This window comes from Nesoenas mayeri (assembly GCF_963082525.1).
Source record: "Nesoenas mayeri genome assembly, chromosome: 1".
In the NCBI taxonomy this organism is placed as follows: domain Eukaryota; kingdom Metazoa; phylum Chordata; class Aves; order Columbiformes; family Columbidae; genus Nesoenas; species Nesoenas mayeri.
This window is the reverse complement of record NC_137541.1, coordinates 137,760,722-137,778,287: the sequence shown is the minus strand read 5'-3', so window position 1 is coordinate 137,778,287 and position 17,566 is coordinate 137,760,722. Positions and strand designations below refer to the sequence as shown.

The window sequence follows — 17,566 nt, the reverse complement described above, 5'->3', positions numbered from 1 at the left end:
GTAAGTAGGGACAATAAATTAATATCTGACTGTTCAATCACCATCTGAATATCTGAGAGGTGTTCTGAATTTAGGAATCATGCCATAAGGGCTAACACACATCTCATGCTTGTGGGATCTTTACAGGATGGAATTAATATTTGTAGTAATTTGTTATCAGTGTTCTTACATATATAACCTGATACAAATTTATTGTACCTTTTATCTCCCATCTGCATGATTTAATTTTCATGTATTTGTGATCCTCATTGTGTTTTAAAGCTCATGGGCTTTTTTGCTGTTTCTAGATAAAACAACATTTGGAACTTCATGTTTTGTATATGAGTTTATGAAGTTGAGTGTCAATGGATGAGCATGTACAATTAAAAAATGGATTATCTTTTTTAAAGAAACCACCTCATTCAAAGCAGATAAAGGTGGGCCTGCTATGCAGTGCAAACTCCCCTTGTACTGTCCCCTGGTAACATTTCTCTTCTCTAGTTTGCACAGGCTACTTTCTAAGAATGACGGGAGATATTTGGTCTTGTATTTAATCTGTGGCTTCTATATGGGGATAAATATCAAGCCATTTTAACTGGAGCCATGTTCTGAGTACATGAGAAAAATTGCCTACCGTGAACTGAATTTGAAGGTTTAGTATGGCAAATTATGTATCAGAAACCACTCCTTTTTTGTCCCTCCCCTTATGATATTTACCTTAGGAACTTAAATTTCTGCCTAAACCTGGGGTGTTGACTGTGATTACTTGGGAGAGATGCCACTGAGCATCAAGTAAAGATACTGATAAATGATTCTGGTTTTCGTTAGGTAGTCTTCTGAAATAAAACCTCTTGCCTTGTTTTCCAGGTTTTGCTCTTGACATCTTGTTTGCCATTGCAAATGGACTCTCACCCTCATATGAATTCTTTGCCATCTCTCGCTTCTTGGTAGGGATGATGAATGGTGGGATGTCACTGGTAGCCTTTGTTCTACTGAATGAGTGTGTGGGTACTGCCTACTGGGCGTTAGCAGGTAAAGTATGAGTGCCAGTGTCTATATTTTCAGAATTTATAGATTTCAGTCCTCATGCCAAAACTAACACCATAGCAGTTGTGAATTTAACTCTGCTTGAGTGTTTGTGTGACTCCAGTCTTTGAGCCCTGCTTTGTTTAATATGAACCTTAGACAAGTGCAGTAGGTAAATTGGGGCCATTCATATTTCTGCTTCACTCAAGTTGACAAAGGTCCAGTGAAACATCCCCTGTGAATATTACACAGCTAAATACTCATCTAGGGTTCATGATAGTTGGACTCTGTCCATCAAAATTTTGGACTCTACTAAACCTAAACAGAGCTTAGTGTTTGTATGTATGAAAGCTATCTATGAATTCTTTCATTCCTGGCAGTTCTCAAAAAGAAATCAGAAGTTTTTTTAATATAATGAGAAGATGAGACAACTGTTGTTTATCTGTTAAAAGAAAAGTTATCCCATGTGGTAATCAACCTTAGAACAAAACATACAGATGCCCTTAACTGTCTTGGTTGCTGGTGTTGAAGCTGTCCTTCAGATATGTTGTGTGTACATCATACTAGTACAGCTCTGGGGCCTGACTTAGCGAACTGTGACAAGTGCCAAAGAAGTGCTATGCCAAGACTGTTTTAAAACAGGATATCTTGCACATCGTGAAAGCTACAAATGAATACTATATATTCCTTAAAATATCAGTTTTCCAATGGTTTGTGGTGTTTATTTTGACACATAGAAAGCTGAAACATTTTTGGAATTATGGGGTGTTGGTGGGTGAGGAGTATGTAAAATGGTGCTTCCTGGACTTGTACTGATCTTTGCAATCAGATGTAATACTTCTCCCCTGCATGGGTGAAGGACAGAATGTTCTTCAGTCAAATAGCTATGGTTTCACCTGTATGACTGCTTGCATTTTTCTTAATGAAGTGTTAGTTTCTGTCTGATCCCATGTGTTGAGAGTTACTAATGTTCTTTAAAGGAGTGATAATGTTTTGCTTTTAATTGTATTTTAGGATCTATTGGTGGCTTGTTCTTTGCTGTGGGAATTGCCCAGTATGCTTTATTAGGCTACTTTATTCGTTCCTGGAGGACTTTGGCCGTTGTGGTTAACATGGAAGGAACAGTCGTCTTTCTTCTCTCTCTGTAAGTTATATTTCAAACTGAGTTTTGTCAATAAAGATGTCATAAATAACAGAAGGAAAAAAAAAAACAACCACCACCAAAATAAAATTAAAAACAAACAAACAAAACCTACAACAACCCGCCCCATGACCAACAAACCCAACAGCTAAGTCAAGGTGCTTTGCTAGAATGGTGTGAAATGGTGTAACTGAGGCATTTCCCTCACCACACCATGTTTGTGCTTTCTTTAAATAGCAGTGCTGCAGTATTTGAGAATGTAAGTGTACATTGTACTGTATAGGCATTGTTACTGTAGATGGGAACAGCCTCTAGAGTGGTATAGAAGCATATACTATTCTTCAGCTGATATATATAGATGATCTAGAGTGTTGTCTGGTATGCTACTAGAGACTATATATACATATAAAAAGATACAGACATTTTTTGTCATTATGTGATAACAAGATGTTTTTCTTATAATTGTGCTTACACAGAAGGAACAGCATCAAACTTGCTTGCACATAGTCTTAAAGGTGACATGAAAAATAAAAAATAGGCAGCTTCCTTTTATTTTTCAAATGTGAATAGGAAGAAGGCTTCATTGTTAAGGTAGTAAGGGTTTTACGTTTGTGCACTTCAGCACTGAAAGCTATATGATGCAGCGTGCTTTTCTTTTCTTATATACACCCTGACAGCAGAATCTCAATAATTGAAAGGAAGTAGCTTTAGCTGCTATTTAAAGTTTTTTTTCCTTCCAACATCTATTTAACTTCAGTAATGAACTTTTTGGATAAAGCTCTTTGCTGAGGAGTCAACACATAGTTTCAAAGGAGGCATCAGAATTCAAGGGAAGTTCTTAGAGGCTGGTCATGAGGTGAAGACCAGAAATGGCACTTCTGATATTTCAAAACTTAAAGTGGTATTTTTGGCCTTTGGGAAAGTTTAACTTTTGGATTGAACTGTACAATTTTTTGAAGTGCTTTATGCTTGGGACTTCAGAACTATGCTCAGAGCCATATCTTACTGTAATAAAGGATTTTCTTTTTTTTTTATTTCAGCCTTCACATTGCTTAAAAATTACTCTGTGCAGGAAATGCCATCATTTTTTTTTATTGTCGGGGAGAAAATGTGTTCCTTTCTAAGCTCTTATTTTTATAAAAGCACAGAATTGCTTTCATTTAAATTTAAAGGGAGAATGTCACTTCTGGTCAGAGGCAAAAGTTTTTAAAAGCTTCTGGCAAAAGACTAAAGTTTGAATTAGTTTTGGGAATCTGAAGTAATACAAGAAGACTTGTTTTGTAGACTATGTTGGAGTTATAGAGCTATCAAGTGAACAGTGCAGGTAGGGAGCAAGAACATGACCTTTTCACAGCCTCTGCCTTCCTGTCTACGGGAGAAAATTTGGGGAAAAGTTGGAAAATGAGGAACAGAAGGCAACTAGTTAGTGCTACAAAAACATCCTGTGGTAACTTATAGTAATGTGGTGCCTCCCTATTTCTGAATTCTCCAAAGAGGGAATCCTAATGATACGGTAATTTGTAGTATTGTGTGTATTTCTGTGTGTTTGTATATGCATATACTCAGTATAATTTCTTAGCATCTAAATTACGTATGACTTATGTTCCCTTTCCTTTCAACATGCTTCGTCTCTGTTTCAGTAAGTGAATTATATGCCTGAAGGGTTGTTAGAAAAATTCTTTGTTATACTGAAATGTATTTCAGCCTTATTTCCATAGACAAGTCCAGCCTTTTGGAAGAGAAAACCCCTAAGGCTCTCTGTGTCTCTCCGTGTTTCAGATTCATTCCAGAGTCCCCACGCTGGCTTTATTCACAAGGGCGGCTGAATGAAGCAGAAGATGCCCTCTACCTCATTGCGAAGAGGAACCGCAAGCAAAAATGCACTTTTTCATTAAAACTCCCAGCAGAGAGGAGCTCCAGAGAGACTGGCAGCTTCTTGGATCTGTTCCGATACAAGATTCTCTTGGGACGCACCTTGATCATGATGTTTACCTGGTACTTGAAATACTTTGTATGCCCAGCTGTGCTACTGTTGCTTCTTCAAGTCTTTGAGAGAGTATGTTGCTGAGAATTGGCTTATCCTGCAGATTGTACTTAGTCTCAGCCTGTGCTACTAGGGATGCGGTACCTAAAAAGGATCCTTGTATTATAGTATTTCTTTAGTACATTTGTAATGTGAAGCTGTTTTTATAATCTAGTTCTGAGGGGTTTTTATCTTTGAATTTTTCAGGCTTTTTAAGTCTCAAGTTAGTTGAGAACTGTCTTCCTTTCTGATCCTCAAAGGTTGCTGAGATTAGTGAGACAGTCCCTCTGTCCCGATGGACAGATGTCCCTTTGGCCCGATGCTGTGTGTCAGTACTTTCAGTCACATGGATTATTCTTTTTTTGTGTGTGTAGGGAGCCCATTAGCACATGGGTGGCCTATTCCATCTAGTGAACGTTTATTTTCTTAAGAAAAAGTTCTGCCAGTTCTAGCAGTTGCTGTAGTAAGGGCCAGGGACCCATGATGGGAACATGGAACAGAAACTACCTCTAGTGACTAGCAGAAATTTAAATCTCCAAAAGTGTCTGTTTTGTTTCAGGTAGCTCTGCTAGCCTTGAGGTCTTTTGCTGCCACTTTGAAATAAACCTTATGTATGACATGGTATGCGAGTCCTCTGGTATTACTGTTCATACAGTTGCTTATATAATACATATGTTTGGGGAAGATGTGTTGATGAAGACAAGAACAAATGGCATTACTGTGTCAGCAGACAACACAAAACTTTTTCTGTTGCTTTTTGAAATGCTTACTGCAGAATAGTCGATTTTTCTATTCCTTAAATGAGGATTGCTAATTTCCTGCAGAATGAATTAGTGACCTGTTCCTTTCCACTCTGTAAAGAAGTCAGCCAGTCAGTGTTACAAAAGAAAAGTAAAAAATCAGAATCGGAGAATAAGTAAATGTGGGCTAGGGTGTAGAACTTAAAAGAAGACAGAAATGACATCTCAACTATTTGAGAATGGGTTTACACACAGTTGGAAAAGTATGGACTAAAGTGAAATCTGATAAAAATGAAAAGGACAAAGACATCATTTCTCAAGTCAAATAACATAATTATAATAATATTTTAATGTTATTCTGGTTTATGCACATTCTTCTTAAGCGTAGTCTTAATTTTCACTGAGTAATAAGTCAGAAATTGGGTCTATGTGGAGACAAGATGGTTTCTTTACCTAGAAAGCATCTGTTGAGGGTTTGATTGTGTGGTGACAATAAAACCGTGGCAGATATATTGCTAAACCCCTCTCCCCTCCCTTCCTCCTTCAGCCCCACCCTCTTCCCCCTTCCCACTAAGGACAGGTGATTGGGAGGGAAAGAAGGACAGAGAGAAGAAAGTTGGAAAAATTAAGTGTTTTACTAATGCTACTAATAAAAATAGAGAAAATAATACAAAATACACAAAACCAATCTTGAAAGTCCTGGCAACTGCTCTGGCAGATGAAGTGCCAGCACCCGAAATCTTGGACTGGACTCTGCAGCCAGCCAAAACTGAATTCAGTCTGTCACTAGGCCTCAGTTTGCAGGGACGACTCGCGAGGTCTTCTCCTAGTGTCGACCATAAGGAAAAGGGACGAGATCCTCATGATCTCCCACTTTTGTGTGAAGTATCATGTGAATGGGATGGTATACTCGGTTGGTCAGTTTCAGTCACTACTTCTCCTTGCCCCTCTGTGGGGGGTAAGTACATCCATACTTACCAGTTCAGCGACCTTGCATACCATTGCTATATCTACCAAAACATGTATTTGGCTTTCAGGAAAGCACAGTTAGTAAGAATGCTTTAGCTGACAGGGAAATTCACTAAAAGAGAAACTTATTTTTAAAAAAACCAGGACAGCATCATATACTTACAGCAAAACATTTTAGATCTATCTTCTGAAACACTAAATATAGTTTATAGTGTATTGTGACAGACCAGTGCTTTGATTTGGCAGGCAAAACAGCAGCTCTGATTTTACCCTTTTTCTATCTTTTGCAGGTTTGTGTGCAGTTTGGTTTACTATGGTCTTACCCTTAATGTGGGTGACTTAGGTGGAAGTATTTATGCCAATTTAGCCCTTTCAGGGTTGATAGAAATCCCAGCATACCCAATCTGTATTTACTTGATTAACCAAAAATGGTAAGTATGAAATTTATTAATCCATTCAGGGTTTAGTTTTGTTGTAATTTTTATCAAAGTTAGGTTTCCTGTATATTGCATCTCCTAGCTTGTATCTGTTGCATGGGGCTTCCTGCTTCAGTTGTTGCTACTTCATTATGTTATCCTGGGAAATGCATTTTCATTTGAAAGTGCCGATTGATACATCATTACTTCAAATAACAACAGTTTAACTTCTCAGTAGCTCACTTATTAATGAGCTGTCTAAATCTGGCTCAGAGGTGAGGCTGATATATGTCAATCAAACCTGGCTGTGCTGGCTCCATGCTAACACAAGATGTCATTCTTCCTACTTCTGTTGTATTATCCCCATTCTCACTACTATGTCAAAGATATTGCAACTAAACTCAACCAGAGCTGTCATGTGGTTTTGTGTTATAGTCAACTATGTGTACTAGTATGTTAGAGCTGTTGATTCATATGTTTAGACTTTTCCTGAGCCATGATTCTCTGGACAATATCTTCTACTTTTTGTAGAATTCACCTCCCAGTTTCTACTTTACATGTCTCCTGAAGAGTTTTACAAACGTGCATGCACAGTGGAAAGCAAATTGAAACCCTAGAAATTGTCAGCCACTGCATAAAGGCTTCTTGGTGTCCATTTTGTTAAGAGTGCAGTAGAATCTTGTTAAAAACAGTGTGAGAAGAAGTGTTTGAGAGATGACATTCAGAATTTCCAATTGCAAATAAAGAGGCAATGTGAATTTAGAGGACTTATTGCTCTGTGAACTACAGATCTAATGCAGAATAAAGCTGTTATCCTTGCACATCAGGTTTGGTCGGAAGCGAACACTGAGTGCTTTTCTGTTCCTGGGAGGACTGGCTTGTCTTATTGTCATGTTTCTTCCTAAAAAGAAAGGTAAATGCTTCCTTTTGTTTCTGGAGTACATGATAAGAAGTTGTAAACGTGGCATCCTACACACTAAGGATTTGGTGGTTGTCAATAATGTAGGCTCATACCACATGTGAGTCTCAATTTTTGAAGTCAAAGAAGGTAATTTCCGAAAAGGATAAGTAGCAACCTTCTGAAGACCTTAAGGAAGGCTTGTTCTAAAGGCTTGGATTTGAATGTTTGTCTTTGGATTCTTCTGTTTGCTTCTGATCACATCAGTCATTCCTTTCTAGTGTTTCTGACTTAATCCCAAAGAATGAGATTTCTTGGGGTATCTGTTAGCCAAGTCAGTGTAAGTAGTACCTATGGAACTTGTACCTGTCTCTCCTAGTGAAAGACTAATGTCAAAAGATCCTAAGAACTGAATCTTAGAGCAAGTTTCTAGCTTTTTCTCACTGCTCTGTAATGTTCAAGGCTATGTGATTGTGGTGTTAGTAATAGGGCCACATAACTTGTAGTTCAGAGAACATTCTGAAAATTTTCTGAAGCAAGGGGTCTTTAAGAAATGTGAAATGAAATGTGTTTTTTGTAAAGACAGACTAATGGTAATTTCTTCATTTTCAGATGTTTTTCAAAATGATAAAACAAAATTGCACAGTGAGCAATTTTTCCTTTGAAAACTAGGTACAGAAATTCATGTCAGCTTGTAAGATTCGTGCATGTGTAACATCTGTCATAAGGAGAGAAGGTGCTTCAAACATTTGAAGCATGGTTCAAAAAGATTAAACATGTATTATGACAGTATGCATAAGTTGCTCTAGATGACAGTGAATCCAATAGGTAGAATGTTTTTTTTTTTCAAGAGGTGCAACTGAAATCTCCAAAAGTATTCCAGATGCTAGAGCCCAGACACTCTGCTATTGTGATTAGGCTGGTACCAGTCATCAAATAGTGTTTGAATATCAGTCCAAGTAAAACATGCAAAAAGAGATTTTTTTCAGAGGCCAGAACAGTCAGACCTCAGACATCAGCTGTGTGCTGAACTGCCAAAGTCAGGCAGGAGCAAAGTACCTTAGGAAGTGAAATGGGTGACTGGCCAGAAGCAAGCACCTGCCTCTATTGCCTTGAACAAATCATGCTCAGTAATGGCTTATGCTGTAGCCTTCCTTGGCAGGTGTTTAATGTGTGTTCTGATATGCCTGGCGTAAGTGAATAAACACTGGCCATTCTGACAAAACTGAGCTATGGGATATTTGGTATAGTTCTTTACAGCACCCTCCTGTCTTTTGTTTTTCTCCCAAAGTAATAATATTAGAAGCATGTTATCGTACTGTGGAATTGACACTGAATAAGGCTCTTGTCACTAAAAAAACTTGCTTACTTTTGAAAAATGTAGCAATTATTCTTCAACTTATCAGGAGAACTAGTTTAGTATTTTATTAGTGATAGACTCAAAAATTCTCTTTTGTTTCAGCTTTCGCTATGTTTATAGGATTTTTATCTTAAGTTTCCTAATTTGATGTTCTAGTAGAGCCTTAATGCAGGATTTTAATGCATTAAAGGTGTTGCTTATTGTAACACTGAGGACAAGGAAAGGAAAACTCAGTTGCTGTTTATTCTGGTATTGAGAAATAGTTCCATTCTGTAGTCTCGGGGACTGTTCAGTCATTTAACCCAGTCTTTTTCTGTTGGATTATATTTAATTGAATGGAAACAACTTTGGGCTAGTAGCAAGTCTGCCATGAACTTAAAATCCTCTTTTTTCAGTGTGTTATGTGGAGAATTTTCCTCTTTGTGCAAATTTGGTTGCCCAGATAAAGGTAGTAAGTATTTAGACACAAATATAAATTATGTTGGATGATTTCTGACATTGCTGCCTAAAAGAAGGCTCCTTGAATTCTCTTGAGTTTTGAGAGTTCTCCTGGAGGTACAGATTACCTCTGACAAATACTGTCCTTTAATGGAAAAATGCTCAGCTGTCATAACAGATTCTTCAGTAGGTTCCTTTTCACTCCATGCTGTTGTGTGGTTAAAATAATTACAGAGAAGTATTTGAATGCTTGAAAGCCTTAAGGGTCACATTTTCTCTCTTAGATACTGGAGTGTTTGCAGTAGTGAATAGTCGCTCTCTGTCTTTGCTGGGGAAACTGACAATCAGTGCTGCATTTAACATTGTCTACATCTACACATCAGAACTTTATCCCACAGTGATCAGGTAATACAAGTTAATTTTAGGGTCTTGATTTTTCTGGTTCTCTTACCTTATCACCTTTTACTTCTCTGTTACTTTTTTTCTATTAACTATAGTTTTTCATTTGACATTTTCAGTTATTATGTAATTATCTGTAGGTTTATATGCTAAATTTCTTCCTTTATTTTGTTCTCATTTCCTCCATTGTTTCTCCATTGCTGCGCTCTCCTCAGACTAACCATATTCTTTATGCAACAATAAAATAGTCCTTTGGCTGTTTGGTATGCTCACAGCCCTCTCCAATCAATACTGTTGCTGATATATATATTTTTTTTTTTACATGAGTGATATCTATAACTTTTTCAGTGCTTTATAAACCATACAACTCTGTTAAAATGTTCATACTTGCTTAACCAGCAACACCGAAGATGACTGCTCAATAAGCTTTGTAAATGTAACTTGATGCTTCATAGGCCATATGTAAGCAACAGTAATGTTTCACTCAGTAGAGGCAGAAGTACCCCCTGCTTGTGCTGTCAGAGCAGACAAAAACATCTATCTTATGCTTGCAATTTTTAATAGATATTTTAACTGGTGAAACTGTACTGTGATGTTTTTCATGGGTGGGCAAATCTGCTGACAAATATAATTTGGATAAAGGAACTTAGCTAAAGTTTCAGGCAGAGACAAGATGTGTTAACTGAAATCACACTTTTTTCACCTTTTTATATGTATATGTTTATTAGAATTCTGAATGTGCAGGTGTTTTTTGTTTCTCTTTAAGCACAAAGCATGCGCATTAATTCCTGTTTAGGGATATTTCCAGTTACATTTGACTCTGCCAGTTAATGTGGTCTGGGTTATGACTGAGATTTATGTTTTTTTTTCTTTGCTCAATTACACTTTTCTAGTCGTAATTTCTCCTATGCAAATGTCACTGATTAATGATTTTTGTTTTCTTAGGAATGTTGGAATGGGTGCCTGCTCCATGTTTTCTCGTGTTGGTGGAATCATTGCACCTTTCGTCCCCTCATTGGTTTGTCTGAACTTCTCACTGTTATGTATATCTTTGTTTGTGGCTCTGATGTATCAGAGGCTTACAGAGGTGGGAATATTTTGGATAAATTATGTATATAAACTAAGATATGAAAATTGCATGTCTTAACAGTATTGTGGTAGGCCAAAGGCATTGCAATATAATCTGTGTGATTAGACAAAAATTCAGTGTCATTTAGTTCAGGTGTTTTAGCCTTGTAAGAATTTTGGGACTCAGCCAGTGGACTTCAGTGGTATAGTGATTTCAGAATACCAAGGTAGTGATACCCAATTTTAAATGCTAAGCAAACAATAGCAAAAATCTCACATGGTTAAAAGATCTGTTGCATCAAGATTAAATATGTGGGCTCAAGAACTTTTTTTTTTTTTACAATAAATGAGTTTTACCATCAGTGCACTTCATGGAATATTCATGTATTATAATTATCAGCAAGGTGGCTTGTCTTTGAATGAAGGTGATGATACACTGGCAAGGCTTTTGAGCACAAACTTCACAGCAGTCTGTCAAGACAAGGAGAAATTCTGAAGAATGAAACATGGGGATGATGCTCTTATTTTGCTCTATGTTCATAGACTTGTGTGTATGCAGGTAAAAGAGTGTGCCAGTTTTTCACATAAACTACTTGCTGAGGTCAAGTAACAATTCCTTTAATATAGTAGATTTCATCTGGGATAACTTTCCCATCTGCCATTTGCCATCTTGTTATGTCAGGCAGAGGGCTTGCAAGAGGGCACATGAGCACAGTGAGCCTTTTAATCTGCAGAATGAAACTCTGGGTAGTTGAGAGTGTGAGCACCTCTGGGATACAACAGGCAAAGCTAAGACTGGTGTAGGTCTCCCAGGTAGCTTTAATAGGCAGTTTTTATGTAGCAGTTGGGACATTCATTATGTTGTATCAAGCACTACAAATCTTGGATCATCAGCTTTGAATGGGTCCCATGAAAGTGCAACTAGCTCTGTTTAAATAACGAATTAACATTAATTTGAGGGAAGAATTTTCGTGTTTTGGAATTTCTTCAACTATTTTAATGTGTTTTTAGTATCTTTTGTCTGGGTATCTTATAAAACAGGGGAGAATGGAAAAAGTTAATTACTGAGATAGATTAAATGTTGCTCTTCTATTTGATCACAGCCTGTTATTTTATCAATTTAGAATTGCTTTTACTATACAAAGTGAGTTTTTGAAACAAACAGCTAATCTCTTCCCTGTTTTTTTTTTTTTTTTTTTTTTAAAAATGAGCCTGCTTCATTGATCGTCTGAAAGTGAAAGTACACATTTTGGAACTATTTTGTAGATGACTCATATTTTTGCACACACCTTTTCCCAGTGTATTTTTGCTTGTAACAAGCCATGTGAAAACAGGGACAGGCATCAAAGGAGGAATATAAACATTGCTTAGGCTCTCAGGGGTAATGACAGAAAGGGAAAAGCTCACTTGAAGCTAAAACTAGCAAGGAGTTTAAATAGGGATTCCAATAGCTGAAGAAAATTTAGAGAAAATATTTAGTCCATTGTTGAATGGGATGGACATCCTATTGGTGGATGAGGTGGAATAAGCTGAAATACTTAACACTTTTGCTCTGGCCTTCATAGGCAAGGCCCAACCCTAAGACTGCATTTAAGCACAGTTGAGGAAGCAGATGGCCAGCCAGCAGTAGCAGAGCAATAGGTACAAGAACATTTATAGCTGAAAGCTTTCCATTCCATGGGATAGGATTCCCTAAGAAGTGGTAAAAGAGCTGGCTGTGATAGTGAGGCAAGTCTCCATCTGTTATAAACTTTTGTTGTAGAGAAACATCAGTGATTACTGTGGTGGGGTAAAAAAAGCTAATGCTGTGTGCCTCTGTAAGATCAAAAAGTGGATCCAGGGAATTACAGGATGAGGAGCTCAAACTCAGTCTCTGGGATGATCATGAGACATGACTGCTCAGTCTGTTTTGCATATGAAGGCCAAGAAGTTAAATTTGGATCAGCGAACGTGGATCTAGGACAATTCACTATCAGCCAGCTTGATTTGGTAGTCAGCCATTTCTTCACTGAAGACAATATGTATGAGGAAAGAGAGGAAAGCAGGAAAGGCTTTTGTAAGGCTTTTGACACTGTCTCACAACACTCTTGTTTGGAAGCTGAGGAAGGGTGTCCTGATTGAAAGGAATATTCGATTTGAATGTTGCATGGACCACCAGGCTCAAAGGGAATACTGACTCAAATACTGACAGGCTCAGTATTTGATGGCTGGTGACAAGTGGAAGACAAGGCAAGAATATGTCCTCTTCATATTTTTAGAGGATGCAAAAGGAAGAGTGATTGTCACACTAAATGGTAGATCTTGAGTCCAGTGGGACCTTTTGGACCAACAGAAGTCCCATGAAGGCCAACAAGAAGAATAAATTCTGTTTCTGGTGTGGACTAATTACATGGTCAGTACAGGATGAGAACCAACTGGCTGAGTAGCAACCTTCCTGGACAAGACCCAGTTACGATGACAGGTTAAATGGGAGCCAGTATTAACTTATCATGAACAGGCAAACTTTGAGCTGCATCAGGCTCAATTCAGTATATGGCCCACAGATTAAGTTCCCTTCTGGATTCAAAGGGATGTTGGAAAATCTGGGGAGGGTCCAGCAGAGGATAAGAAAGATGGTCAGGGGCCATAGGCTAGGCACATGGCTTCAGACGAAAGCTTGAGGGAATATTGCACCTTTGATTTCCCCAGCAGTGTGGAACACTTCAGCAGGGGTCCATGGCCACAAGTTTTGGTTTGGGGGTTAGATAAGAAATTTGGAAAACATTCTTTTTGAGAGGCTTAATGCAGCCCTGGAATAGTCTACTTAGAGGGGCAATCTCCATCCTTGGACTCTTTTCAATACTTGGTTACACAAAGCTATGACTGACCTGGTCTAGTGTTGGCTGTAGTTGTGCGTAGAGTAGGTGGTTGGCCTAGGTGACCTTAAGAGATCTCTTCCAACCAAGATTTGTGTGATTCTGTGATACCTCTTCCCTACTACAAAGTGATGTTGTGTTTGTTAAAAAAAAATATGGAAAATAATATGTTATTGAAAGTAATTGAATATAAATTCAGCAGGCATTTCTTTTAAAAGTCCATCCCAAAATATGTGTGAATCTGATAGTATTGGTAAGATAAAATTGAAAATATTGGTTAAAAAAATCAGTAGGACTGGTTACTTTTATGTTAAATGTGAACATAAATGCTTGTCAGATGGAATGATTGTAAAGGTTAGGTGCTTAGATATGCAGTATGAAGTAGAGGAAAGCAATCTCAACCTAACTCTCTCTGTTCTTTTTTACAGAAATCTGTACAGTGGTCTCTGCCTTACATTGTGTTTGGAGCAACTGGTCTTTTGTCAGGGCTCTTAAGTTTATTGTTGCCAGAGACCTTAAATAGCCCTTTGTTAGAAACTATTTCAGACCTGCAGATATGCTCATACTGGAGGCTGGGTGATGAAACCATGTCATTGCAAGCCCTAGATGGCTCACAGGTATATTCTGTTTTCCTGTTGTGTTTATTTTGGCTGTCAGCTTGAATATGCCATTCTACTTAGATCAGGATAGTGATTCTTGTCCTGTGGAGGACAGGCCCCAAGGAAATGCAAAGATAGTTTAGTAACCTTATAATCACATCTGAAATGTTGTCTGGAAATGCAGGCTGGAACATAACTGGGTTAATTCATCTGTTCAGGACTGAAAGCTTATGATCTTTTTCCTTTGGGATAAATGACTTGGTGGTGTCTGTGGCTCTCTGATCTCTAAAATGGATTGCTGCAGCGTGCTTCATGCAAAGCTGGCCATTGAAGTTTGACAAGCCTTAAGTTAAAGAAAACAGAACTCTGTTTCTGAAGGGCTGTTCTCAAAAGCAGCACACTGTTCTTCTGCCCTAACCTGCACTGGCCGTTCTGCAACATCAGTTGACAGGTCTATCCTAAATAGTCTTTAAATGGGTTAAATCTAGGCGAAAGTCTGAGATCTGTCCTGCTGTTCTGTAAAATGTGACCCGTTGGAAACATTGGAACTACAAACCTCCCAGGCGTAAGCATAAATAAATGTGACAGCAGGATGGGTTTCAGTGAGGTTTTCTTTGATGTAATTTGTTCATATTACTTTATACATTTTGTCAAACTCCTGGACACCTCTTGAGGTGTGTATATCTTCCAGTCTGTGGAGGTTTTTTTACATGGCTAGTCCTCCATGAATGGAGTAGGATTACAGAGAAGTAGCTATAGAGCTGGAAGTGAGTGTTTGAATTTGGGTAAAGTTTTAATGTTTAAATCCTGGTCCCAAAATTTTGAGTATAGAGAGGCTAGTAAAAATCAAATAAGTGGTCAGAAGACTTGAAGGGGAGCTCGTAACAAAAAAATGTTATTTGTCCCATTCAGCTGAGGTGAGATACGATCCTTATAATACCTTTTATTGTGATTTGGTTAATTTTTGGTCAAACAGCCTGAGATTCAGAGGTAGTCAAACTCATTTTAAAACAAATCAGGAGGCAGAGTAATATTTATTTCTAGAATGAGAACAGTTGCTTCCTTTCAAAGGCTTCAAGGTGTTTCCTTGTTTACCAATTTTATCTGTAATAATTCTTGATAGGACAGTGTGGTTCAGTGACAAAAGCACCCTTGAAGAAAGCTTGAAAGAGGCAGCTACTTTACATGCACATTTTATGAACATTTTTAACCATACTGGATAATGTGTTGTGGCACTGTGTTCTTGCTGGCTGTACAAACCCATCATATGTATTTACATCAAGTTTACACCAGCTGTTATTTAGGTAATGATATCATTATTATATCTTAACTGTGCAGATGGCTTACAAAAAACAATTCTAGCAAACAGTGCAGGTGTTAGAGGGGAAAAGTCACATTTTTATCATCCTTTCTAACCAAGTAAGATCAGTACTGCCCTTTAGAGTGACAGGTATTCTCTATCAGTATTTGCGCAACTTTGTTGACTTATGTCAAGCAGTCTTCTCAAGTTTAAATCTTCCCCGCTTGCACTTCTGCAGGCTTCTTAAATATCCCATCGTGAACAGCATCCACAAAATGAAAGAAATAAGAGAGCATTCTTCAGAACACTTTTCCTCGGGTGGATTAAAATTATTGAATCCAAACGAAGAAAGAGTCATTGGTTCAGGCCTGAAGCAGTCCCATGATTTCAGTGAAGTTGTATCTGCAATGTCTGTGACACATTAGGGGTTTATTTTAGAACTCACAAAGAAAACACTCATAAAATAGAAAGCTGTTAAACATTAACCTTACTTGACAAGGCCATGGAAAGGTCTTATGAAACTGCTGTAAGAAAGATGTAGAATTTATTTGGCATACTCTGAAGTCCCCCCGTGGAATCCATTGTCCTTTTGTACCACTTTCGGGATAACATGCATTCTGGTTGTCCCTGTTGTCATACATGAATGTGATATTCAAGTTGGACAGCATCCAGTGATAGCCTGACTTTCCTCAAATAATTTTAGAAATCCAGAAAAAAATCATAACACGATTCCCTTTATATCTTCTGACAGGTCTTAGTACTCAAACTGTCTGAAATTCATTTGCAGTTAACGCACATTGCTGTAGCAAAACTCCTCTGAAGACAGATCTAAAGCTACAGATTTTGCTTGCATGTTACTGTCAGTCAGGAACATCATTTCCATTTATCGATTTTTCACCCTCTCTCTCACCCTTCTCCACATATGACTAGGCAGGCAGAAGTCTTAGGGTGGATGCAAGCATACTGGGGAAAAAAATCCTAAATATTCAAACTAGATGGAGTTTATACTAGCAAGATATTTTTAACTGAAATAATTTGTTCCATGGAATCATCAGTTCTGTGGAAAAGTGCTACACTGGCCAGATAAAAATCAATTAGCTGTAATAGCTGACTTTAGTTTGGGTATGATATAATATATAATATAAAATATGTTGTTAAAAGAACTCTGGCTGGAGTAGGTATGCCTGTAATAGGGAGTTTACTCTCTGAACATATGAAGGGATACTGCTTTTTCCCTTTTCCGTAACACCTTTAGATAGTATTGTGGGGGAATCTTTTTAATTAAAATGAAAATGCCCATGCTATACGTGGAGAAGAAATAATTTGGGATGGAGAAGCTTTTACCTCTAATTAAGTAATTTATGTGTTCTGAGCCCTTAGACTTAAGAAAGCTGAGTAGATGATCACTTCAGAACCGTTCTAGCTAGTCTCTCTTCTGCATATATTCTGTAGTGTACTGATAGAGAAGAGCAAGTCCATCTACTGCAAGGCCATCTCTTTTGGAGAGATTTTGAAGAACCAAGAGCACAAAGAGATCTTCATTTGCATGTCTTTGTGACAAAGTTTTAATACAGTGATTTGACCTGTCCTTTCTTTTTCTCTACCAGCATTCCAACAGAGGTGTAATGGTTCGTGCTTATGTATTCTGAGATTAATTTAGTGGCTTCTGCACTAATCAAAGACTTCATTTTTCTTTCTAGTCTGGAGACAAAGACAGTTCTGCAGGGAGTGGAAGTGAAGATGAGGAGTTTTATGATGCTGATGAAGAGACTCACATGATCAAGTAATGGAAAGAAGAAACACTGGCCTGTTTGATGCCTTTTCATACTTGTCCAGTCAGTCCAGCTGTAAGACAAGTACTGAGGACCTCGCCTGTCAGGGAATGTAATTGGGCAAGTGCCTGTGTTTTTTCCTGACTGGGAGAGGGGTTTGAATACTATTCAGACTAATCACACTACTGATGTTCTCCATATGAGACAGCTGTTCAAATTCTTGTGGTTCAGAATGACAGTGCATAGGCCACATTTCAAACCAGGTGACACAGCAAGGGTGGGATCATATACTTCTGAAGCCTAGGAAATTACCTAGGCTTAGACAGATTTGGACAGATCATTAATGAACATGTTTCTCTTGTATCTTCAAGGTGGTTGATTTTTGGATCAGTATAAATTGTTAAACTTGAAACCATCCACTTTTTTTTTTTTTCTGTAGGGTAAAAGTGGTCACAGAATATACTCTGTGCTACTTCAGTGGGAACAAATGCCTGAAATTGTATGTTAAAATGGCTTCTGCATATTGAGTAGGGGAGAGACAACTATAAACATAAGGTTTCTCTTGCTGTACACAGACACCTGT

At 37.9% G+C, this 17,566-nt stretch overlaps 1 protein-coding gene across 1 annotated transcript in view; it reads left to right on the top strand.

Moving 5' to 3' along the window:
- The window catches only part of SLC22A15 (solute carrier family 22 member 15), a gene marked incomplete at both ends in the record, with an annotated part of 34,359 nt that extends 17,361 nt beyond the window's left edge, over nucleotides 1–16,998 (top strand). Inside the window, 9 exons of the mRNA XM_080363674.1 lie at nucleotides 847–1,011; nucleotides 2,020–2,149; nucleotides 3,926–4,141; nucleotides 6,169–6,309; nucleotides 7,122–7,207; nucleotides 9,275–9,395; nucleotides 10,335–10,407; nucleotides 13,741–13,929; nucleotides 16,912–16,998. Coding sequence (XP_080219800.1) covers nucleotides 847–1,011; nucleotides 2,020–2,149; nucleotides 3,926–4,141; nucleotides 6,169–6,309; nucleotides 7,122–7,207; nucleotides 9,275–9,395; nucleotides 10,335–10,407; nucleotides 13,741–13,929; nucleotides 16,912–16,998 — 1,208 coding nt within the window. The remainder of the gene's footprint in view (nucleotides 1–846; nucleotides 1,012–2,019; nucleotides 2,150–3,925; nucleotides 4,142–6,168; nucleotides 6,310–7,121; nucleotides 7,208–9,274; nucleotides 9,396–10,334; nucleotides 10,408–13,740; nucleotides 13,930–16,911) is intronic.
- Nucleotides 16,999–17,566: the final 568 nt, after the last annotated feature.